At 35.6% G+C, this 27,012-nt stretch overlaps 1 protein-coding gene across 15 annotated transcripts; it reads right to left on the reverse strand.

The window, feature by feature from the left end:
• Positions 1–769: 769 nt before the first annotated feature.
• On the reverse strand, positions 770–26,810 carry Chc (clathrin heavy chain). Of its 15 annotated transcripts, none has more exons than XM_073975029.1 (9): positions 25,868–25,890; positions 25,408–25,591; positions 24,909–25,095; positions 7,163–7,370; positions 6,755–7,090; positions 2,722–6,687; positions 2,480–2,646; positions 1,743–1,829; positions 770–1,665 (listed from the first exon to the last, which is right to left on the reverse strand). In XM_073975029.1, the coding sequence occupies exons 3-9, from the start codon at positions 24,948–24,950 to the stop codon at positions 1,435–1,437; spliced, it is 5,037 nt and encodes a 1,678-aa protein (XP_073831130.1). In that variant the 5' UTR covers positions 24,951–25,095; positions 25,408–25,591; positions 25,868–25,890; the 3' UTR covers positions 770–1,434. The 15 variants fall into 15 exon arrangements, with proteins under 15 accessions (XP_073831130.1, XP_073831124.1, XP_073831128.1 ...); XM_073975023.1 differs by having other exon boundaries at positions 24,909–25,131; XM_073975027.1 differs by having other exon boundaries at positions 25,794–25,890.
• Between the last annotated feature and the right edge of the window lie 202 nt (positions 26,811–27,012).

The following is a 27,012-nucleotide window of genomic DNA, read 5'->3' on the forward strand; positions in this document are numbered from 1 at the left end:
AAGGGTTAGTTAAAATGCAATGCCAAAGGGTCAGTTAAAATGCAGTGCCAAAGGGTCAGTTAAAATGCAGTGCCAGAGGCTCAGTTAAAATGCAGTGCCAACTGGTCAGTTAAAATGCAGTGCAATGGAGTGCCTCTTTCAGTAGTCACGCTCTTGTAAAAATCATGAGTGAAAATGCATAATTTGATCCACTTCCAGATCACTTGTACATATCATTTAACTGCCTCTTTGGAGGCAAACATTTTGCTGGGATTTTATCATTTTTAGAGTTGGACAATCTCGTCGTTTAATTGAACGATCCGGATCACTGACCTCGTTCAAAAACGAATGAGTAACATCACAAAAACGAACGTGTGAAATTAAGTATACGCAGTTTTGTCAAAGAAATTACCGGTGTCCATTGAACGACATAGTGATACGGATCGTTCAATTGAACGATATTGCCCAATTCTAATCATTTTTAGAATGCACATTAAACTGTTCACTGGCTTCCCATTACTGAAAAATTATGTGGATTAAACCTTTCCCCAACTCAAAAAGGGACACAGAATGGGAAATCGTTCCTTAGAGAAGACAAATAAAATAAAATCATTACAGTGGTTTTTTATCGTTCGATTATATAATAGAGCGTATATTTTTGTTGTAACTTTGTTTTTGTTTTGTTGATGGAGCGGCATTACTAATAAATTGTTTAAATTTTAATTAATTTTAAACTTATTACAGAGAATAATAAAAAGTAAAATAAAAAATAATAATAATATAATAAATGTATATTCTCAAACTATGTTCGTTTTTGTTTATTTATCTTGTTGTTTTTTTTCTCTAGATTTAATATTATTTTGCATTAATTTCTCCAATGCCACGGCAAATGGCGAGACAATGACGACAACAAATAAGTAGAGAATAATAGATAAATTATCAATTTAATTTTAATTTTATGTAATGCAAACATAAATACAAATAAAAAACGGGGGAAAAGGAATAGGATACGAGTGGAGAACAACAAATAAATATATAATATAATAAATCCACAAGCATAATTTAATGGAAGGTAAGACAAACAAAAAACCAACATACATTTTCAAAATTTTAAAGAAAACAGTATTGCAACAATTGTTACCAAAATTCAAATATGTAGTTATTAGTTGTAATAATGATAGTATGTTGTGGTTTTGTGTGTGCTGAATATATGAGGTCTAGTGTTTGTTTAACTTTCGTTTTGGAATTGAACTTATTTGTTGTTTTAAAGAAAAAAAATTATAATATGCAATAATAATAATTATATTAAACATGGAATCTTGTTGTTTTTGTTTCGTTAACATTAATGATGTTTGTTGTTGTGTTGATGTTTTGTTTTTGTTGTTATTGTTAATTCGTGGTTCTTTTGTTTTGTTGTTGTTTTTACACATAGTTTAACGAATGACAAATAGTAGCCTACATTCCATAGCCGGGATAACCCATGTTGGGCGCATAACCAGGCGCCTGTCCAGCAGTCGCATATCCTTGAGCATACTGTGGTGGTATACCCATAGCAGGACCAGCTGTAATCATTAATTGAGGTTCCATGCTAATAATGTTTTTATGTTCGACAGTTTCATCCTCTTTCTCTCGTTGCGCTTCGTTTTGTTCGAGTTTATCCACTTTGGCGGTATATTCACGTATAACCTAAAAACAAAAGAAATGATAAGGAGTCAGTATTGAAAATCGTCGTAGTTGTTTTGAAGTTTTTATTTAAAACTTACTTGAATTAGATAAGGCATGGCAAAGTCCAGAATATTGTGTTTCCATGCTAATTCCATAATAACATCGGGTCTTAACAAATCGTAGCACTGAAAATAGGAAATTTGAGTTAAAAATATGAAAAAGAAAGGAACAAGGTTTGTATAATAAATAAATTAGATATAAGAACGGGATTCTGTTCGAACGAATCGAACCTAATATACCCCCAACCATGATGATCATATTCATATCAGAGAACGTATTTTAGAAAAATTTAGATTAAAAAAAAAAAAAATGGTGGTTATGATAATTCGGACTATAACAAAACCTGAACCTATTCCAATAAATATAAAATTTTTATATTTAAAAGTTAGGTTCGTTAGGGCACCACCAAAATGTCACAAGAACCTGTTAATTTAAATAAAAATTCTTAACGGGTTGGGAGATATGATCCCGACAAAATCATCCCTCTTGAAATCATAGCGGAAGACTGTTATTGAAGCAGCTTTGATAGACAAATTAGGTGGGATGTCAGAGTCACTTGTTAAAGACCCAGGTCGGTTAGAAGGAACCGCAGATGGAGGTTTTAAAAATTGACTTTTCCAGAAATCTTCAATGTGAGGCCGCCGACAGTCTTCATATACGCATATCTGTTGCAGAACTTAATTTCATAGCAATACCTCAAATACTCCAGCAAGCGCAGCATGGGAATACAAAAGGCAAGCAAAATATAACAAGATCTTTAACCTCCCCTACTTACTTGGAATAAACAGGCAGCAAAACAATCGTAGGCATTACGTTCGAGGAACCAGGCCAGCAGTTCTTCGGCAATCTCTTGTTTACCAGATTCGGCGGCATATTCCATAGCGTCCTTATACAGGCGATCTTTTTTACACAATTCAACTGATTGTTTCCAGCGGTTGTTGCCTGAAAGAAAAAAACAAGAAACCCACAAATTAGTCCAACATCTCCTAACATAATAAAATAATCAATAATGCTTACCTTTATACAGATAAGCAGCAATACGTCTAAATTCAGTTAATTCATGTTTCTCCAATTTCTGGGCCAATGCGATTGTATCGAAATTATCAAAACCATCAATTGAATTGCGTAGACCCTGATAATCTTCCTCTTCGATCAGTAGACCATTCAATGCCTCATTGATGGCCTTATTATTAAGCGATTGTACTGAACGCAAATAGGGTTTAACTAGAGCCAAGTGACCCGTTTTGGCAAAGAACGATACGGCCCGTGTGTGATCCATGCGAGGTGCCAATACCAATAGAATGTCATTGAGTAACAGAGGTTTATAGTCCAAATAGAATTGAATTGCCTTGTAGTACAATTCAATGTTGGCAACCTTTGTGATAATATCTTTGAAGTGACCTTCACGCCAGGCTTCGGTGGGATGAGCCATCATAGCCAGAACAGCGTTATCGTACTCCTCGTATTTATCATAAAGGAATACCAATTCTGACCAAAGGTGAGCCGATTCGGCTGCTCTCAAAACCTTTGGAATGTTCACACGAGACCAGAACAATTCTAAATGTTCGCGCATCTTTGAGGGCTTGAATTTCGAATACAAAATAGCCAATTCGGTAAACATGCCCATGTGGGCACGTTCCAAGCCCAAGGCAGATTCGAGTAGAGCAATGAGTTCTTCAAAGTAGCCACGATCTTGATAGTAGTTAATTAAGTCTTCGAGTTCATCTGCGTGTACGACAATGTGAAGACCACACATTTGAGCCAGACGGAATTCTTCGGCATCGACACAGGCGAAACAGACTTCTTTCCAAGTGCGTGTGGAATTGGCTTTGCGGGCTGAATCAACCGCTCCCTGGAACTCTTTGAGATATACCAATGTAATGGCCAAACGGGCAAAGTTGCTGACATTGTTGTAGAGCAATTTGGCAGCATCATACATGCCATCATTGAAACATCTATCACCGATCTTTTGGATATCAGCATGATTGGGACCAGAAATGAATTCTTCCAAATCGGCTAGGCGGCCAGTACGGGCATAGGCATAGATCAATTCACTTTCAATGTAAGATTCGCGTGCCTTCTTGCGGGCCATTTGCAAGTAGCGAACCAAATCTTCCCAAGAGTCAGATTGTGATGCCACGGACACAACATCCATATAGGCACTGGGATCGTCGGCCTTAATGTAGGAGTCGATAGCTTCCTTTACCAAACCCTTGTCCAATTGGGCCTTGGCCAGTTGTGACCAAACAGCAGGTTCATTACATCTTTCGGCAAATTCATAAGCCCTTTCCAAATTATTTACTTGTTCAATCAAAACCTGTATAGCTGAGGTATTCACATCGAATTTCTTGAAGATGGCAAAGGCTTCTTCGTAAAGTTGATTGGAAATAGCAATGTTGGCTATATCGGGAGCATCGTAATTGTCCAAACGATTAATGTAGTCCATAACACGGGTGCGATCAGCCTTGATGGCGGTCAAGATAAGGAGATTTTGTAAATTGCGATGATCGGAGAATACTGAAGAGTCCAAAATAATCTTTTCCAATAGTTCAATTAGCTCATTAGGCAAATCAGCAGTCATGAAGGCCTTAACGGTAACGGAAATGTCATCGGGATCTTGTGTCTCGGAGAGAGCAGTTTGTACCACTTGATCGATAAGTTGACGTTTGTAGGGATTAGATTCAGCCAAGACCTCAGCCCACAATTCAGCATCACGTCTGCGTACCAAGTAACGGGCCTCACTCTTGAAGAGGGAGTTTTCATTGCACACAGCAATCAATTCACGATCGCATTGGCCACGTTCATAGGCCACACATGCCAAATGGGGATCACGTTTCTCACAATAACGACCCACAACACGACTATCGTAGTATTGGTTCTCCTTCAAGAAACGTTCGGGATTGTTATTCGAATCAATGTAGATTTTGGCCAAGGCATTGTGGGTGGCAGGTTCAATGCATCCCTCATGGACACGAGATTCCAACCAGGGCAACAACAGCTTTAAGCGATTACGTTTTTCTACCTCTTCCACCAATTCATCGGTGGAGAATTGTCCCTTTACCACCAAAATCAGGTTCTTAATAATGTCTTCGGAACAATCAACATCTAAAAGACCACCAACAACAACAGGCAATCTGGATGGGTTAACCTTCTGCACATAGATTTCAATATACTTTTGCAAATTGTTACGATACAAATACAAAACCAAGTCATGGACAAAATCAAAACGATCACACACAATAATCAAGGGCAATTGATCGGTCAGTTTGGCCTCCTTGAGGAAATTCTTTACCCTTTCGGCATTGTAGCAGTTCGATTCTCGGCAAATCCTTTCAACTTCTTTAATTTGGTTGGTCTTGCAGGCAGCCTGGATGTACTTGAAATGTACCTCAGGATCTTGGGAATAGTTTACAATGGAACCAAGGAAATAGAACAAACCCTCATAGGATTTAAAGCTTTCGAAGAGGTCAATCAAAGCTTTGGTTGTCAATTGTTCGTGGTATTTGGTGGCAATTTGAACACAAATTTGTAGATTTTGCCTAATGTTGGCAGTCAACATAGCCTTGAGGCATTCCAAAGAATCTTCGACAGACAGAGTGCCAAAGAATCCAACTAACCAATCAGCATTCAAAAGATGGGTGTGGACAACAGCACGTTTGATGTCATACAAATCGGTGTAGTGTTCCAAAGCACGTTGCAATAAACCAGCTTTTTCACACAGTTGGGCAATGTGAGCACGATCGTAGTGGGTAAACATGGCATTACCCAAAATGGCATCAGCCACCTGGGGTGCAGAAATCAAATTCATTTCCAATAGACGTGTCTGCAAGGCACCCTCATTGGGACGATTATGCTTCAGGGCATCCAACAAAAAGGCTGTACACTGCTGTACCATGGAGTGTTCCATAAATATGTCAACAATTTGATTGATATCAGCCAATGGCTCTTCTTCGGCCACCAACATTGTGGCAAAACCTGCACCCTGTTCTGGATTGGTGCGCATAACGGAACGCAAAAGGAATATATAGTCGGGTGTATAGTTCACCTTTTTGGCATATAATACTATCTTTTGGAATTGCCCAGTCTCGGCAAAACATTGTATGACCTTATTGGGTACATTGGCTCTTAGGTAAATGGACAGGGCCAAAGTGAGATCTGAAGTTTTAACCAAATCACCCAATTCCTCGCTGCATTCCAATTTCTCTTCCTTCAACCATTTTTCGCAAAGCTGTTTCTTGCCTTGCAACAAGACAGGACGACACAATTCCAGGGATTCGTATTTATTCAATTTACCCTGATCCAGAAGGATACCAAAATATTGCAATAGAGGTGGTGTTGTGGAACCAGCTGGCGTCTGCACCTGTTGGAAACGCTGTATGGTTTGGGGTGTTCTCAAAATACCCTTAGGTGCCAGGGCAGCAACCTTGGCAGCTTCAGCATATTGTCCGGCGGTAAACAGCTTATTAAACTTGCGCACAAATAACTCCTCAGCACCGGATAGATTGTTGCGTACAGCCATTCGCAAAGCCAAGTCAGGATTTTGCAATACCGTATTAATGTAGGGTATAATTTGTTCTTCATCCACAGTCACCGATAATACTTGACCCTTACGATTAACACCAATAATACCACCACTTGATTCGTGGGGTGCCGTAACGAAAATTGTATCGGCCGATATACGGTTCATGTAAATACATGTGCCAGTTTCCATGTCATAAAGATGAATATAACCATATTTGGTAATCAAATAAATGGTATCATATTTAGAGGAAACTTGCATTGCTACCGGAAAATCAGATTGGGCCTCCGGTGGAAAGAAAACGTCCACCGATTTCTTAACGAATGGTTGATTACCGGTTGGTGGGGCACCAACTTCAATGATGTGCAATTTGCCACCGGTAGCAGTGCGTACGGCAAAGCAGAACAATGTTGAAGGTTCCTTGTTGCCTTCCATTTTGAACGAGGCAAAAGCGGCGGCATGTCCTGAAATTTAAATAAAAATTAAACTGATTAAAAAAGAATTATGATTATGCGAAGAAGTATGACCTACCTTCAATAGCCTGTGATACCTTACGCTCGACCGAATACAATTGCATAGCACCAGCTACACGATTTGGCAATGCCGAAATACCCACCAAAAGTAACCATTGTTGATTGGGATTACAACGATAATTAATGATTTGGCAACCATTTAATGAGGAATGTCTATCGAACATTTTATGGGGCGTCGAATCACCCTCCATGGACCAATGATATACCGAGGTCTCTGTTACCAAAGCCAAAGTATTCAATGATATCCACTTCCAAAAGACTACGTCTTCGGTCATGGTATGAGCCTTCATTTTCGATTTCATTTCGATGTTGAAAATTTGCAAAGTTTTTTGTGCTATGGAATGGTAGGAGAAGGAGAAGAAGCATTAAAAAGTGAAGTTATATAATATTTTGTGTAATGTCTTACCTTTAAGTGCAATGACTTTGCTTGCTGGATTCATGATGGCCGAATCAGCTGAAATTGGACGTCTTGTCGGATTGTTTGTGTCATTCATGTCGATAATGACCACTTGTGCGGTATCATTGACCTTTTCACGCACACAAATAAATTTGTCAGACTCCATGGTAAGAGTACTGAACGATATCGAATTGATATTAATACCGACATTTGTGAGCTGTAATGGAAAGAGAAGAAGAAAAGAAATGCGATTAGAATATTGATAAATCAAAGGAATTGAAAATAAAAATTTTTTGGGGATCTCTATCTCGAGAGAGAAGAATTCTTATAGACTAGAAGTGAGTATTTATAAGTGGTCAGAAGTGATTAGTTAAAGGGATCTTTAAGACCGGGGGAAAAGGGATTCTTTATAGACGAGCGAAAGTGAGTCTCTATAGACAAGTGAAAGGTAGTCTCTATAGACAAGGGAAAGCTAGTTTTTATAGAAGAGCGGTCCCTTTCGCACTTCATAAACAAAAAAAAAGAGTCTTTATAACCAGCGAAGATTAGGTTTTATAGACGCGCAAAAGAGAGTCTTTATATACTTGCGAACGAGATTATTTACGAGCGAGAGGAAATCTTTATGTACGAGCGAAAGTGAGTCATTATAGACGAGCCGAATGGAGTCTTTCTGCACCAGCTGAAAGGAGGAGGACGAGCCAAAGGGATTCTTTATACAAGAGCGAAATTTGTTTTTATAGATTAGCGAAAAGGAGTCTTTATAGACGAGCTGAGGGGAGTCTTTTTAGACGAGCTGAATGCATATACGAGAGAAAGGGAGTCTTAATATTATAGCGAAAGGGAGTATTAGCGATCGAAATGGAGAATTTATAGACCAACGAAAGGGAGTTCCTATAGACGATCAAAAGTGTTCTTTATAGACGAGCGACATTGAATGTTGTTGTTGTAGCATCATAGGTTTGATGCTGTGTTGGCACAGCTGTTGGATGAAACGCTTTTGGTTTCAGATCAATTGAATTGAGAAAGAATGTCCTTCTAGACGAGCGAAAGGGACTTTTTATACACTAGTAGAAGGGAGAATTCTTAGACGAGCTAAGTGTGGTCTTTATAGAAGAGTGAAAGGGAGGCTTTATAGACGAGCAGATGAAATATTTATAGAAGTCCAGAAGGAAATCTGTAATGTAGGTAAGAAGGGAATCTGACATAAACGGGAGTATTCAAAGACAGATATGGGGTCTTAATAGACGAACAAAGATGCTGAAAAGTAGATCACTTTATAGTGTATAGAGACTACAGCCAGTCCATTTAGCTCGTATATAAAAACCTATATATGAAATTCTTAAATAAAACAATGGAAGTATGCAAGGATAATGGAAAGATAAAAGCCTACTTCCCAATACAGCATTGCAATGTTTTTGCTCTTCATTTGCATGAAATAAAGGAACGAAAAACCAAACACAGAGGCGAACGTCATTCATCACTAGACTTGTGTGTTGCTATAATTAGACCCCTAAAATGCATATGTTTATTGAGGCCTATAATATTCGTAATAAAAGTAGATAAGAAAATAAGCGAAATCACAAAGGCACAGACGAAACTAAATAAAATGCATTTCTTTCTTCTAAACAATTGAAAAAGTTCAAGGTCAAGATTCGTTTCTAAATAAACAAAGAAATGTTTACAAAATTGATAATAATTTGAAATGCGTTTTTTTCAGGAAATAGGTTTCAAATCACAAATATAAAATCTTCCAAATATTATGTTCAGACCACGATATACAATTTTGAATAATTAAAAATAAAATAATGCTGATAAGAAATCAAAAACAAGAAGAATACAACAGAAATCAAACAAAAGCAATTAGTACCGCCGTCTCCATCAGCGTCAGTATAACCAGAACAAATTCTTTATCAGTGCAAGTAAACTTTGCATGGCATCATTTCAGTAGAATCAAAATGCTCGAAAGCCGCACATGACATATGATGATGTTATCCTCCACCAAAAGTGCAATCAACTTTTTGGTTAATAATTTTTTCAATAAACAAATAAAGATTTGCAGAAACAAAGCGCGCCAGCAGAAATAAAATTTCTTATACGAAGAAAGGAAAAAAAACAAAGACTAATTGCAAATATCAAAATGTCGTACAAAGAATATTGCAATTTTTAGAAAAAAAAAACTAAATAAAAACGTTGTCCGTAGTCCAAATCAGAGGTTATAATTTCGATGTCTGCGAACTGTAGGCGATTAGACATCCTTAGACTGCATAGTTTTAAACGCACTTCGCGGTTCCCCAGGCTACGCCAGTGCTTCAGGGTAATGATAACTAGCATTTCCTGAGTGCTCCAGCCAATTAGATCTAGTCTATAACTGTGTTCAACACTATATTCGGTGAAAATTTCATAGAGCTACAAATAGAATTGGCTTGTGCCTGTGGTTATACTCAAAGCAAATTTAAGAAGGTGATCCAAAAAGCTAATTCAGGCTGTAGTCTTCATTTGCTGTAAAAATTATTTGCGTGAAATATCCACAAATTTTAGAAAAAACGGTTATACATTCATCGCGAAGCTTAAATAAAGATGTTGTACACAGATATTCTTTAGGGTGACGTAGGGGATGGAAGATACCAAGGAACGGTCCTGACCGGTTTTAACATGGCAAAGCCCAGGATTTATCCTCCCCGTGGTGTCACCTGGGGAACTGCCTTTAACACCCGTTAAAGGTAGTGAGCTAACATGTGCCGCGCGTTCACTCGTAATAACGTTAAAAACTTGGGTTTCGGCGTCGGGTTAGTAACCCTCCCCTAGAAAAAAACAGCCTATGAAAAAACGAAAGAAAAGAAAAACAAACCCCTATAAAGTTGACGAACCCCGCAAACGTTTTAAGGACCATGATCTGCGAATCTGCACCTGGAATGTTCGCACTCTTTATAGAGAAGGTGCAGTCTTCGCATTGGCAGACGTACTTGGAAAGTACAAAGCCGATATTACTGCCGTACAGGAAATACGATGGACTGGGAAAGATGTCACAACAACACCTAAAGGTGACGCACTGTATTATAGCTGCCATGACACAAAGCATGAGTTTGGTTGCGGTTTTGTAGTTGGTCGGAGGTTAAAACATCTGGTCTCCAGCTTCACAGAGATGTACAGGAGACAGAACGAAGTCCGAAAATTCTACCAAAGAGTGAAGCATAAAACTGATGGCTTTGGTACAGGAATATCCTCCTGTAGAGATCAACAAGGTAATTTGGTAACTGATACAGATAGTGTGCTCAGGATATGGAAAGAACATTTTTCCAAACTGTTGGTATCCGATAGCAGTGAAGACGGCGAAGATTCCACAGATCCAATCCCAGATGATGGTATTAAATGTATACCGCCCAGCCAAGATGAGGTAAGGACAGCAATAAACCGGCTGAAGAATAATAAGGCGGCAGGAGCAGATGGCCTACCAGCCGAGCTGTTCAAAACCGGAGGCGACATGCTGATAAGGTGTATGCATCAGCTACACCATTTTCACATGTAATTTCAGTTGTAATTTGATTATTTCATTTGAAATTCGAAACATTTCACTTGTAATTTGAGAATTCCAATTGAATTTCGAATTATTTCATTTGTATTTTGAGAATTCCAATTGAAATTCGAATTATTTCATTTGTAATTTGAGAATTCCAATTGAAATTCGAATTATTTCATTTGAAATTCGAATTATTTCATTTGTAATTCGAAATTTTCCATTTGTAATTCGAATTATTACATTTGAAATTCGAATTGTTACATTTGTAATTTGAAGTTTTTCATTTGAAATTCGAATTATTACATTTGAAAATCAAAGCATCTGAAATATTTTCAAATTAAGGGTGGTGGCAACGATGATCCATTTTTTTTTTAAGGTTGTGGATCATCCCAGATGGTTAAGAGGGTTTTGGAAGCGTACACTTAAAACGTCGACACAATGATGTGGAAAAGTATTATAAATAATAATAATTTAAATATGCGATAAAAGTTTATTCAAAAATGTTAGAATCATATAAAGTCAGGGATTTGTTAGGAATATAGTAAGAGTATTTTCCCAATCAAAAACCAAGGGATTGGCATGTAAGGATACACCTATGTTACCCTCCAAAGTTTTTGGAACTTTTAAAAGAAGACCCGATTGCAGGAAAACTATAAGTTTTAGAGAAAAAAGTTAATTATTACAAAATGCTTAAAAAGTCTCAAAAATATAATTTTCATAAAAAATTTTAAGTTAAGATGAATACGATCCTTTATTGATTTAAGCGTTATGGTTGGATTATCTTCACCTTAGTATAAAGAAGAAATGAGAGTATTTTTGTCTTTATTACAAATAAAATAATTCGAATTTCAAATGTAATAATACGAATTTCAAATGAAAAAATTCAAATTACAAATGGAATAACTCGAAATACAAATGGAAAAATTCGAATTACAAATGAAATAATTCGAATTTCAATTGGAATTCTCAAATTACAAATGAAATAATTCGAATTTCAATTGGAATTCTCAAATTACAAATGAAATAATTCGAAATTCAATTGGAATTCTCAAATTACAAGTGAAATGTTTCGAATTTCAAATGAAATAATCAAATTACAACTGAAATTCTTCGAATTACATGTGAAAATGGTGTAGTTAGCACCATCTGGCAGGAAGAACGCGTACCCGACGATTGGAACGTGAGCATCCTATGTCCAGTCCACAAGAAGGGAGATAAGACTGTGTGCTCCAATTATAGGGGCATAAGTCTGTTCCCTATTGCATATAAGATAGTATCTGGCATATTGTGTGAGAGACTAAAGCCTATGGTCAATGAAATTATTGGACCCTATCAGTGCGGCTTTAGACCTGGCAAATCCACCATTGACCAGATATTTACCTTGAAACAAATCCTGGAAAAGACCCAAGAAATGCAGATCGACACCTTCCATCTTTTCGTCCATTATAAAGCAGCATTCGACAGCCCTATACGTCCAAAGGTGTTCCAAGCCATGTCTGATTTTGGTATTCCTGCAAAGCTCATTCGACTTTGTAGAATGACATCAACTGAGACGAGATCCTCAGTTAAAATTGGAAAGAACCTCTCCGAAGAGTTTACTACCAAAAGAGGTTTCAGACAAGGAGACGGCCTGTCGTGTGATCTATTCAACATCCTGCTGGAAAAGGTCATACGAGACGCGAAGGTCAAAAGAAATGGAACGATATACACGAACAGCCACATGTTACTGGCTTATGCCGACGACATTGACATCATGGGTCGATCGGTAAAGGAAGTAACTGACACCTTTGCAAAAGTCGAAAGAGAATCTGCTAAAGTTGGTCTGGCAGTAAACGGCGTAAAAACCAAGTTGATGGTATCGACGCGTAATACGTCCATAAACACCGCACCATCTGTGAATGTTGGTACCTATAATTTTGAGGTAGTAAAGGACTTCGTCTACCTCGGCACCGCCATAAACACAACAAATAACATCAGTTGTGAAATACGAAGAAGAATAGTGTTGGCTAACAGATGCTACTTTGGGCTGAGTAAGCAGTTTAGGAATAAAGCCACCTCTCGTCAAACAAAAATAACACTGTACAAAACACTGATACAACCCGTGCTAATGTATTGTTCCGAAGCATGGGTACTTGCTCAAGCAGATAAGGCAGTGCTTTGTGTGTTTGAGAGAAAAATTCTTCGAAAGATCTACGGGCCAATCTGTGTTGACGGCGAATATCGGCGTCGTATGAACATCGAGCTGTATCAACTATACAATGACATCAATATAGTTGAACGAATCGAGATACAACGATTGCGATGGCTAGGCCATGTTATAAGAATGAGTGATGATGAACCCGCTAAAAAGGCGTATAAATACGGGCCGCATGGAGGTTCTCGCAGATCTGGAAGGCCAAAGCTTCGTTGGAGCGAACAAGTGAAACGAGATATCACAAAGCTACATATCCCAGATTGGGAAAATACAGCAGCAAACAGAGAGGATTGGAGATTTTTTCTTAGTTCGGCTTGTGGAACAAATGTTCTGTAAAAGGCCAGCTAAGTACACTGCCGCTCACTTGAATAGAACCCCCCTGCAAAATTTTTTTCAACGTCAATTTTTTCCGAATTATACAAGATATGAAGTTTTTAATTTTTATTATATTTTACTACATGTGTTTGGAGTAAACTTAGTCATTCATTTGTATTCAAATATAATTTGTATAAGAATTATGCAAGGAAAACAAAATAAAGTCAAAAATTGAAGTAAAAAATTTGGCTCATTTGAATAGAACCCCCCTTTAAAACTTGGGAATACAGAAAGATTGTATTAGAATATCGATGCATATTCACTCTATATTGAAAACGAAGTACTTTCAGTAATATTCAGTAAAAGTATATCCCTCCTGATTAAGGATACACCCGTATATCCTGCTTTGGCAAGGATTCTTTAAATAATCAGGTGTTATGGCCAACAAACCTTGCTTTTTTCATTCAACAAGCTTATTTTTGGAAGCGTGCTGTCTCCTTTAGTCGTATATTTTACGCATAAGCCATTCCCATACATTTTATAGAATATTTACCACTGTAGAATATGACGGACCCTCCAGGATATCCGCATTTCTTTCCAAAATTTTAAGTTTTAATGACTCGAAGTGTACAAAGTTTATAAATTCGTGATGAAATTTCCACTCGGGATATCCGAAAATGCTTCTCACTATTGGAAATGCCTGTTTTAGAACTCCTTTGTAAATCTTCGTGCGCATTTAAGGTGAAAGAATTAGGCGCCCAAGTTCTTCATAATTAGTAAGGACTATCCTCATTAAGTAAACAATTGCATAACTGTATAACTATTTTTTTCGCGTCTATTGACTGGAAGACATTCTTCTAAATTGTTTTTGTAGCGATGAATATGCTTTTATGGTGCTGGAACGCATTACTAATTATTAAGGACGTGGGCGTCAATTTACTTCACCCTAAATGCGCACGACAACTTATAAAGGAGTTCTAAAACAGGCATTTCCAATAGTGAGAAGCATTTTCGGATATCCCGCGTGGAAATTTCATCACGATTTTATAAACTTTTGTACCCTTCGAGTCATCAAAACTTTAAATTTTAAAAAGAAATGCGAATATCCTTGTGGGGCCGCCATATTCTACAGTGGTAAATGTTCTCTAAAATGTATGGGAATGGCTTATGCGTAAAATATACGACTAAAGGAGACAGCACGCTTCCAAAAATAAACTTGTTGAATGAAAAAAGCAAGCTTTATTAGGCATTACACCTGATTATTTAAAAAATCCTTGCCAAAGCAGGATATACGGGTGTATCCTTAATCAGGAAGGATATACTTTTACTGAATATTACTAAAATTACTTCGTTTTTAATATAGAGTGAATATGCATCGATATTCGAATACAATCTTTCTGTATTCCCAAGTTTTAAAGGGGGGTTCTATTCAAATGAGCCAAATTTTTTACTTCAATTTTTGACTTTATTTTGTTTTCCTTGCATAATTCTTATACAAATTGGATTTGAATGCAAATGAATGACTAAGTTTGCTCCAAACACATGAAGCAAAATATAATAAAACTTAAAAACTTCATATCTTGTATAATTCGGAAACAATGGAGGATGAAAAAAATTTTGCAGGGGGGTTCTATTCAAGTGAGCGGCAGTGTAAGTAAGTACACAGATATTCTTTATAGAAGAGAAATATTTAATTTTTATTTGACAAATACAGTAACCTAGCATAGGGCCATGAGCGGTCCCAAAAACCGCTATACAATAACTATTCTCATATTTGTTATTTATTTTTGATTAAAAATACGTTTTGACAGCAAATCAGTTGGAATTATTGTATCACCTTCTTTCTTGTACCATGGTTATACTTATTCACAGTCTATTTATTATATCTCTAGGGCATTACGAACCCCTTGAATTAGACTATGTCATGTTTATTGAAATATCCTGGATAGTGACATATATTTTCTTTCAGTTTCTGTCTACAAACTAAGCAACGGTGGTCTCCAAAACAACATAACCGGTCCAAAGGGCGTAGCAGCAAACTTTTAGAAAATGTTTTGCATCTTGCACTGTAATTGCATATTTTTTCATCCATATTTTCATTGCGTATTTATTATCCGTGTCATTGCCATTGTGTTTTATTTATTTATTTATTTTTTTTTTTCAAAAAGCTGGCGACTTAATTTTCCTGTGCTTATCGCCATCAACACAACATGCATTGTTTCTTTTTTCGCTTTCATAAAATAAATGTTTTAATCGAAAGATTTTTCACTCTTTTTTCCTTTCTTCTTTCAATTTTCTTGTTGGAATGGATATCAAGAAACAAAGAAAGCAAAATTATGCTGGCGCCAGAATTTCTAAACAATTGTCGTTTTTATTTCCTTCTTGTCTACAAATCTATCTATTCATTAGAGCAATTTGAGAATGTAAAATTGCCTAGAGGAAAATATTTATTTTTAGTTGTTTGGTGACGATGATTTTGTTTTGAAATAAAAGGAATTTAAAGGGAATGCGGTGGGTTCAAGGTTGCTTTTTCACAACACATTTTTTTTTTTTTTTTTTTTTTTTTTTTTTTTTTTTTTTTGAAAAAAAGTAATGCAAAATTAAATGAGAAGAGGTGCTGAATAAAAAAATAATACAAAATATGGAACAAATTTCCTTTACCGACACTTCGCAGAAAAAAATACAAAAATTTCCTTTAAATCGTAAGTTATCTTAAGTAGCCGGCCTTCGGCCGGGGATTTAAGACTTTCTCCTATGGACAGGTGCGAATTTCGGCTACGCGAACAAACTTTTTTGAAATCATAAATTTTTCTAGCTGATGACCTATGCTGCTAATGCTATTCTCCCAATTTATCTTATATTAAATATAAGATAAATTCTATAAATAAATAAATAAATTTTTCCCCAAGTAAACAAGGGAATTTTCGGAACTTCGGAGGCCTATATCTCGGTAAGTATACATTTCCCCAACAAAAGAAATATATCGTTGGAATCGGCATGAAAAGCACTATCTGTAGTGATTTTTTCATATTTTTCTGCGGTGGGTCGGTAAAGGAAAGATATGACCAAAATATGTTTGCTTCGAAGGGAAAGAATTAACAACACAACTTAGATTTGATCTTTGAAAGTCTACTTTTTTCCTTTGAAATACAATTTCAACATTCTACGGAGTCCGCCAAATACCATTCGGAATGACAAATATGCTATTATTTGGGAGCATGATATAACGTTTTTATATGTAGTCTGTGACATGGTTGTGGTCAATTGAATATCTTAAAAATATAAATCTTTCCTACTTCTTTCTTCAAACATAACCGACTCATCCTCTTTCTCCGTAAGTGGTTAAGGTTTATTAAAATTTCTATTTTGTTTTTTAGCCACAGGAATAGTTTTTACCTTATCTGCACTGTGACATAAATTTAATGAATTAGAAATATATTTTCCCCATTAAAATACACAATAATCCAACTCTCTCCCACTAGTAAACATAACCGAGTGTTTGCCTCTCCAAATTTTGTGTTTTTGACTTTTTACAATTTCCTTTTCCATTTGATTTTTATCGTTCAAGTGCTTATTAACATTATAAAGCCGGCTTTTGTTTTCTGCTTTTTCATGTTGTAGGTTTTTTTCATTTTAAATATTTACGTGTTTTCTACTGTCATTCCGTGTCATATGCATTAAAACGTAACAGTGTATTAGTCACCAGTCGGCTGGGCTGCCTGTCTGTCATCCAGTCAAGTAGTCATCTCAGTTACAATCAGTGATTGAGAAGAGAGGATACGGCACACAAACACGATATTCATAGAAAAAGACTCTATGAATTGTTAATCATGCTTTTCTTGTGAAGCTCTACTATACGTCTCAGTGCCAAGAGGTCTTCTTTAACCTCAATTTGTGTTGTTGCTAGCATTGTTGTTCTTTTTTTTTTTTTTTTTTTTTGTTAATTCAATTGAAGTAAAACTGGTTTTAAGCAGCAAACAACAAAATAACAATGAAGAAATAAAAATATACATAAAGAAAAAGCTTAGCAAATGAGTTATGGTTAGAAATAAACAGTAAAAGCAACAACAGCAATTACAATGAATGACAAAATAAGCACAAAACTACACTCTGTCACCCACAATTCACCTCTCTCTCTCCCTTTCACAAATAACGGAATCCCTCCTTTCATTTATGCATTGTATTGCCTCAAATTTTGAATGGATATAGAAACGAATTGTGACAAAAGAAACCGCAGCAGAGAAAAATTTATATAATTTTACGCACTGCACACATTCAGTGTGATTTACAAAAACTAGAACCTAAAAGAAAAACGAAGACAAGTATGCAAACCCACTGGACACGCTTTAACTATTAAATTAAACATTTATAAACACCTTGAGCTTGGAAGTAAAATGTGTGAATACTTAGCACTCATGAGATGTCTCAAAACCGGTCACCGAAAATGTGCTGTTGTAAATAGGTACCTATTTATAATTATAGCTATATTACATAAGGAACTAATGATACGGGCGAAACTCGAGTTATATATCTAATTAATTCAATTTAATTAAAGTTAAAGATTAAAGTTTCGAGTGTTCTATGATAAGACATTATTCTTTTCAATGAGAAGACCTAATTACCTTCATTTGGTCTTATATAACCCTCTATATCATACATGAAGTTCTTCTTGAAGGCTAAAAGTCTTCGCATAAAATCCCAAAAGTCTAATCACAGAGTCTTCTCAAAAGAGTACTAAGTAATAATGCAAACAATGTCTCCTCATAAGTTTTTTAAGAATAGCAGAGGGTCTTCAATAGAATATTGTTTTGTAGGTTTCTCATTGCAGAAGACTTTCTCATAAAATACATAACAGAAGGAATTCTCGTAGAAGACCTCATAAAAGTGGGAATGTCTGCTCATTGAAAACGAGAAGTCTTCACATAAAATCAAGGTCTACTTATTGAAGACCTGAGAATATTTTGAATAAACAAGTAAAAAAAGTATCAGTCGGCCATTGCCGACAAAAATGTGAATTAGGATTAATACTCACAAGTGTATCAGAGGAGGAACTTGCCCAAGAAAAATATACAGTGCTGCTCAAAACATTTGCAACTGGAATCACTAGTTCATATTTTATATAGTTCTGAGGTAGTTTGTGGATTTGAAATGCCAATATTTTTGCAGATTGATTGTTTATTGAATCCTTTTTAAAGATTTAAAAATTAATTTGCAAAAATGTCACTTATTTACAACAAATATATAAAACAAAGCTCTAACTCACTTTTGGTTCTGCTCAAAACATTTGCAACTGAGAAAATTTGATTCAAAATCTGAAGAAATTATTTTTGTTTTGATTATATATTATGAATTAAACATTTTATTTATTATCTGGAGACATCGTAAAGGGAACCAGTTAACTAAATAAATTAATATATCCTTTGGAATCCTGTGATCTAAGTATAATTGTTAAATACCAAGGTTTTATTCGATATTTAATAGTTTAGAGTCCAGATTAGAGTCCCGGAACCTCCTATACGAATTTAGACTACTATAGCTAATTGGGTCCGATAATAACTTAAGCATATTTTCAAAAAAATTACTAGTTTTACGTGGTTATATATACCTTTAGAAGCGGTATTATGCCAAAACGTTCTGTTATACGACAATTCTGGAGTGTACATGGTGAGATTTTGACAAGCTACCTGTCCGGTTAGTTCTTGGATCTGATAAATATCTCGACCTCATGTATCCTGTCCCATTTCTGTTCATAAAAATACCTCCAGGGCAATATAAAGCACCTTCTACATTTTGGGTCAACTTTTTCGTATAAGGGGACAAGTTCTATTATCTTTCATTCTGGTGATCAATTAAATTTTTTTAAGTCATATAACTTAAGTATTGATTTATATCGAGGAGAAGTATTCGGTTTTACTACTCCAAAAACAGAACCACACATTTTTTGAATAATTTCTATGAAAAATTCCAAAAAAAATTTTCCTGGAAATTACTGTTTTCCCAAAATTTGCCTATTTTGGTATACCGGTGTCCTTGGTATGTATCGGAGGTGTTTGTATATATTTATCGGTGTCAAGTCTTTTTTAACATCTGTTGATGACCTCTGAGAGATCTGCTTAATAATTTGTATAATTATTTGATAATCCCCTGCGGTAGATGTTGTTGTCCTTGCATCTCCTTCCCATCTTATGGCGATTTTAGTTCTTTTTACGCGGTATACAGCTCTGTTTTAGATATTATGATGTTCCAATGTTTACTTTTGGACGTCGTTGGATCCACAATTTTCAAAAATTACTATTTTAGCAATGCGTTAATAAAAATTTCTGGTCATAATTTAAATTTTTCTTAAAAAATTAGACATGTCTTTTTTTCGGCATACTTGTCTATCAAAAGTAAACATATGTGGGATAAAATGTACTCCTCATGACAGTTTTTTGACCCCTTCTTCCAATTAAAAACAATTTGATGCCAATCAATACAAAAAAACTCGTCAAAAATGAACTAATTGATATTCGTACAACGGAGTTGCAAATGTTTTGAGCAGGCTAAAACATGTGTTTCTCCGATATTTTACACATTTTTCAAACATAAGTGTTCATAACTGAATAATCCTTTTAAAATCATGAAAATATGGTCAATAAAATATCAAATAACAAAAACAAACATATTTCAAAACTCAAAGTGTCCCTAAAAATAGACTGAATGTGATATAGGCATCTGAGTTGCAAATGTTTTGAGCAGCACTGTAATATCGCTGTAAGCAGGACCAAAACGAGTAGCATCGGTATAAATTTCCAAAGGATCTTCGAGCACTTAAACAAAAATATCGAACTTTTGTGGGGGAGGTACCCTAAGGTGGAGACCGATATGGACCATTTTCGAATATAGACAAACTATTAGGAGATCCAAAGTTTGGACCAAATCGGTTGCTCTCTTCAACAGATATAGCGTGCACCATTTAAGTAATTTTTTTTTTAATTTTAGGGGGAGGTACCAGAAGAAGATATTGGCCAAACTTAAACTAAGTTTGGAAAATCGGTTGATCAGTTCGAGAGTTATAGTGGACTCCAGTATACTTGGTGCCATAGGGTTTGTTTTCGGGTCAGGAAGTATGAAGGCAGCGAATACAAATTATTACGACACAAATCAAAGCGATTGGAGTGCACGTCTTGAACTGAACTTATTCGAAAATTTGTGTGGGAGGTACCCGAATGAGTTGTTGTTGTTGTAGCAGCATAAAAACCTACGTAGAAGCATAGGTTTGATGCTGGGTTGGCAGCCGCTGGCCGAAATACTATGGTTTCGGGTCAATCTGGTACGAAAGAACCCGCTGCCGTGGGATTGCCCGAATGAGTGGACCGATATGATGGCTCATCTTAGAACTTAAACAGAGTTTGGACAAAATATTACGAAGGCCAAATCGGTTCAACAGTTCGAGAGTTATCGTGCGTTCCAGCCAGATAGACAGACGCACATTGCTAAATCGACTCAAATCGTCTGAAACTAGGACAGTGAACTAGGGCGTTCCATTGCCCAACTCTACTGATACTACACATAGGACAGTGAGCTAGATCTTTCAATTGCCCAACTCTACTGATACTACACATACTTCTGTATGGATCCAAAGCAAGCAGATGAGGCAGAAATTGGTGCGTTCGATTGAAAAATTCTTCGAAAGACCAATATGCATTAACGTTGATTGCCGCACAGTATGTTGAATAACGGGCTGGCACATGGCAATAGGATGGATAAAGACGGCTCGTCCCAAAACTCCGATGGAATGAACAAGTTGAAGCTGATATTACAAAATATGACATCCAAAACTGATGAAGTAGGAACTCGGCGCGTTTGGAGATCTATTCTTAGTTCGGCTTTTGGAACAAAATGTTCTGTTTAGAATATAAAGCCATCGAAGTAACAGTTTCTGGTCGTTCGTCCTAAAATCAAAGCATCATCAAATATTTACCCTTTATGAAACTAATAAGATGCTGTTACTTCTTGAACAAACAATAAGTGTGAAATCTCGCTTCCTACCCATCCATAAAATAACTCGAGAGAAAATTTGTTATTGATTCATTATTCATTGTCCCGGAATCATTTTGCAATATGTAATCACATTTTAGCATTCACAAGACACAAAAAAGCGTTGGAGGCGCGCACATAAACGAATTTCATCATTATGTAAAGGAATTCAAGGAGTTTCTTTATCGATATTCTGTTAAATAAACCATGAGCCATATTGGCAGTATTATGTTTCCCTAAAGTTGTTAGAAGAGATGGAGAAGGCAATTAATCCATTGTTGTAGACATGTAAATAAAATCAACAACAGAAAAAAACACTATGAACGACATCTGTCTTCATGTTTTGTCTATGTAGCATCAGACAGTATTACACACTTTGTGATACAAAACACTACCTACCTACCATCAGTTTCTGTAACTTGTCTAACGGTTATTGCTCTACATATAAATAGCGCATGCGCTAAATATTTTCCATATTGTCTTGTTTTTGTTGCATTTGACTAATATAGGCAACTTTTTTATTATCTTGCATTGAAAAGGTGTCCCTACACGACAAACCACTCAACAACAACTCAGATAGTCGTCAGTGATAATCTTATTGTCTTTGCACTCTACTTCCAATCTTACTTTTTGTTTGACATTTTTTTTCTACGTCTGTTGGATAGGCACATGGATACGCATAAATAGAACATCATAGGCTTTCAAATCACATTACAGCAAAATAACGGTGTCATAATCTCCAATGTCCATTCATGGTTTATAAAATTAACCTCTCTCTCTCTCACTACAGCATAAAAGGAGTCGAAGGGGGTCAAAGTGTTGGGGTGAATAGTGAGGTACTATTATTGTGACAAACCCCTGCCTTTCGACTTTTATTTACTGCATAAAAACGCACATTTTTCTCTCCGGTTATAAAGAATAGTTGCCATTAATATTAATTGCCAAGTAAGCAAGCACATATCTCTTAGATTAGGCAGGAAAGAACATAGTGGGGGTATTCATGTGAAAAAAAAACATGCAGGAGAACACTGTTGTCGCTAACAATTTAAATCGGTGTACTCCAAAGGAACTCATGGGTCATCTGTAATTATTAATGCGTATAGTTTAAAGTGCAATAATTCAATTATATAGGTTCTTAACCATGAAATATTGTTATATTGAACATGATAATTAAAAGTTGGTGGCTGAAACATAAAAATAAAGAAACCAACCCAAAAAGACTTGTCTAGAACCGGTCATGGAGTCCTTATATTAGATTTGGTCGTAAATGTTCAATTAAAGGACACTCTGTAATTGTTCGGATATCGGGAAATTGTTACTCACATAAGTTGAAAATTTTTGTTTATAATCGATCGGGTTTGAAATTTTGTAATAAATGTACTCCGTGTGGTCCCGCCTACAGCACAAATTTTACAAATTCTCAAAAAATCCTTCAATCTAGTTCGGACTATATCGGGCAACTCCTTCCTCCTCCTCCCTCACAAAAGCTTGACACATTTGCGCATTATATCGGATAGACGTTGTGATCTTGACTACATAGTTTTTTCTAGAGAAACCTGGAAAACTTTCTGCGAACTATCCCAATATTGAGGTCCACCCCTGACACACTTTGTTACAGGGCTATAATTGTATTCCCCTACTTATTTTCATACTAATATAAATCCTTCAAATACCTTGCCCAATTGGTAATTTTTTATGTAGACAGAGTTGTTTGGGCTCTCTGGGTAATAATTAGGCACACTTCACAAACGCCTAAAAATTGAGGTGGAAAAATCCAAAACGTGTTTTGTTACCTACAATTGTATATAATATAATTCTATAATTGTATTCCCCTACTTCTTTTCGTACTAAAATAAATCCTTCAAACACCTTGCCCAATTGGTAATTTTTTTACGAATATAGAGGATGAGGTTATTTAACAACCGGCAGCAGTTTTCTTCCTATCTATGCCAATAAGTGGAGATATCTAATGAACAAAATTTGAACTTTGTCAGTAGAACAATCAAACCGGTCTGCGAAAGGGCCACTTAGGGACCATTTTACAATCTTGAACCACTAGATATATGGAACGGAATACAAAGCTAAGATATACAGCCGCTCAGGATGTATAAAGATTGGAAACAAGAGTTTCTACAGATCAAATAGGATCATCGAATCACACTATACACTTATTTAACTGGCATCTGACCACTGAATTTCTGTAGACCGCGCCGGCAGCCGTTTTCTTCCTATCTATGCCAATCAGTGGAGATATCTAATGAACAAAATTTGAACTTTGTCAGTAGAACAATCAAACCGGTCTGCGAAAGGGACATTTCGGGACAATTTTACAATCTTGAACCACTAGATGTATGGAACGGAATACAAAGCTAAGATATACAGCCGTTCAGGATGTATAAAGATTGGAAACAAGAGTTTCTACAGATCAAATAGTATAATCGAATCACACTATATACTTATTTAACTGGCCATCTGATCACTGAATTTCTGTAGGCTGCGCCAAAAATCGTAAGAAAGCTGTTTCTACTCGTATATCTTAGCGACAACTTCTACTACTTACAAAATTGCACCACACTTCTCATCTGCATGATTGATAGGTCCAAATGACCATTGATTTGCATTCCAGACTAGTGATTGCAGCTCACATAGGTACTAAGTTCTTAAATTAAAGACTTATCTCGCCTGTTATTTTCTAGGTACACCCTAGAAGAGACTTTTATCACAGATCGCTGCCAGATTTATCTTTACTCTGAGGATTCTAATGACAACATAGCAACACATCCAACAACAGTTTATGCTCAATCCGACGGCAGTGGATTCTTCGTACCGGATTGACCCGAGACCCTAGTGTACTCGTAGTGCATCAAACATATGCTTCTACGTAGGTTTCATTCTGCTACAGCAACAACAGTTAAGTAAGAATTGCCGCTAATTTCGTACTAATTGAACGCATCTCCATCTGAATATCAATTTCAGCCAACATGATTTTACATTTATATTCAATGTGGAGTCTTTTCATTGCTCTTGACCAAAGTCATGAATTTGTCCATACCTTATGGATACGTCACAGATACATGGTAACGATCTTTGCTTGGATAAAAACAGTTGCAAATCAACTAAGCCAAAATGAGAAATTTCTTTGTTTTATTTTTAACAAGACCTCCGCCAAAACCTTTTTTGGTGGGGTTGAGAAAGCTGCACAACTTTTAAAATTAAAGGAAACGCCGACTGATATTCACTTAAGCGTGACTCATGCATGTCAAACATTGTTGTACTTTTGTTTTGTGCGAGCGATAATGTATGAATGTTGGGCTGGCTGCTGCTGTTACGACGGGCTTGGCGACTAACTCTTTGCTGGAATAGTAATGCAAAGTTTAATTGAATGTGATGGTTCGCTAGCGAATGAAAGAAAAAGTTAGTTAAAAATATTTTCATTGTTTCCATACAAATAAATCACTGAGAATTTTAACTTTACCAAAAAAAAAACAACAGCAAGCGGCAAATGTATGTAGATAACATTGGCAACAAGTTGTTTAAGTGATGTATGCAGGAAGGGGGGAGGGACTAACTGATAAAACACAATAGGGGTGTTTAAGTAAATACAAAATTTAGTGATATGAATATTGTGTACTAGAAATGAGAAAGACCCCCAAAACATATGTTGTAAATTTTATTTCAAAATTTCTTATTAAATCTTCATAAAAACTTACCTGTAAATGCTCCTGAAAGCGTATAGGTAATATTTGAGTCATTTTGTGCACCTTTAGCTTACAATTGCTGCTCTGCTTGCTTCTTCTTGGTTAATGTTGCACAGACAACTATGTGTTGTTTATTTTGTCACTTTTGTTCGACTTTCTTGGTTGATTGTTGATAAATGACGTTTTCAAAAATGCAACACTGCAAAGGTATGTTGAATTGTTTGTTTATTTCTCTCTATATAATGGTGATATTGGTTTATTTTTTTATTTGTTGGTGGTGGTTATGTTGTAATGAAAGGCAGAAAAAACACGAAAAAATCAGTGATGATGACACAAAAAGAAGTCAATTACGTGTACACGACGAATAAACGAAGATGAACTAACTGATATTTTTCTCTAACTCTCTTTGACTAAAAGTAAAACTGCTGGCTTTCTCACTCACACTCCCTCACACAGTTACCCAGTTGAGGGTTCTTTGTTATTGTATTATTTTTTTTCTATTGTAACTCACACTTTTTATACTGGGTTTTGATTGATTTTATTATTTTGTTGAATATTTTCTTCTAGTGACACACACAGGTGAAATTTACGTTTTCATTGGAATTGTTATTTTAATTTGGCTTGTAACTCACGCACACAGCAACAACAATTCATAAAATTAGTCAAAAGAATAGCTGAATGGAAATTAACCCAAACTAGAAATTGTAAAAATTTAAAACTGTTTATTAAAATATGAAAAAATTAAGCCTAAAGGGGCGGATATAATTTTTACAGCAACTTCCTGAAAACGCCTCTTAATTTCCATAAACAGATTATAAGTAGGTTCAATGTAGTTTTTATCAAACTATTTAAATAATTGTAAATAGCTGTAACATTTAATATATTTCCATTAATTACTTTAAACTATTCACAAATCAATTATTTTCCACACTGAACACATAAAAAATCTCTGCCAACCGATTACAGCTTACTTATGTGAAAAGAACTCTAAAAATGACTGTCGATTTTCTACTTTTGACAAGTGAAGATGAAAAAAAAAGACGTAGTGGTGAATTTCACAGTTTTTTGACATTTAGGTAGAAAACAAACAAAACTGAAGAAGAGTTGAAAATGTCAAAAGTAAATAAAAGTGGGATATAAAAGAAAAACACAAATAAATGTATAAAAGTAGTAAAAAATGTAAATAATTTTATTTCAAGTTCACAGCTAATTAATAATACCAATAATATCAGTCGTTATTTAATTAAGGAAACTACTGTCTCATTTTGTCTTTATAATTCACCACACTTAATCATCCTCACTAAAAAGCCGAAGAAATACACACTCAAATCTCAGATATTTTTATTACCCTTATCAATTTCTCAGCCGCTTTCCTAAATTTGCTGTCACCTTTAATTCCACAAAATACTTTATTATATTTACAACCAGCATTAAATCCTCCAAAAATGTATGCCACATAAACAAATCGCTCGCTTCATGTAGAAAACATGAAAAAACATTAACACAAACCGCCCACTTTTCTCCACACAAAAACCCAGCATACTATTCTTGTTCTTTTTTCACCACCATTACTTTCGTATACGACATGAAAGAGACAACACTCACACCACCATCTATTGCATTTAACATCAATTTGCAGATAATTTTTTTTCATTCAAAAGTTTCCATAGATTTTTCACCGGCGTTTAGACAAGTTTTCTATTTCAATTCTTATCAAAATCATTAATTTTATTACCCTTATCGTTTGAATTTGTTTTTTTATATTTTCACAAGCGTTTCGACTGTTTTACTTGCAGAATTTCTATACTTTTTCTTCGAAACGCGTAAAAACAATCCTCGATCGAAAAATTTGTGAAAAATGTTGTGTTGCAATGTTACCAAGTACGCAATTACTTTGATGAATTTTTGGTAATCAAGCATATACGGAGTTGCCATAGGAGTATTATCACCATATTTTAATACACACTTAAATGATGACGGAAATACGGAGGTCATGCAAAATCAGAACGATGGCCCACACAGCAAAAAATTTTGGAAGTTGTGCAAATGGAGTTATGATTTCACAACATCCTTCGATGCAGTCCACACGGAGTTATGAAAAATGCACTCCGTTGGA

Source organism: Musca autumnalis, unplaced genomic scaffold, assembly GCF_047663935.1.
Source record: "Musca autumnalis isolate F117 unplaced genomic scaffold, ASM4766393v1 scaffold_3, whole genome shotgun sequence".
Classification (NCBI taxonomy): domain Eukaryota; kingdom Metazoa; phylum Arthropoda; class Insecta; order Diptera; family Muscidae; genus Musca; species Musca autumnalis.

Coding starts and splice junctions, on each gene's coding strand:
- Chc (XM_073975016.1), bottom strand. CDS start 24,950: ATGACTCAAATATTACCTATACGCTTTCAGGAGCATTTACAG. Junction 7,091..7,162: donor CAAAGTCATTGCACTTAAAG/GTAAGACATTAC, acceptor ACCATTCCATAG/CACAAAAAACTTTGCAAATT. Junction 1,666..1,742: donor CCATGCCTTATCTAATTCAA/GTAAGTTTTAAA, acceptor TTTTGTTTTTAG/GTTATACGTGAATATACCGC.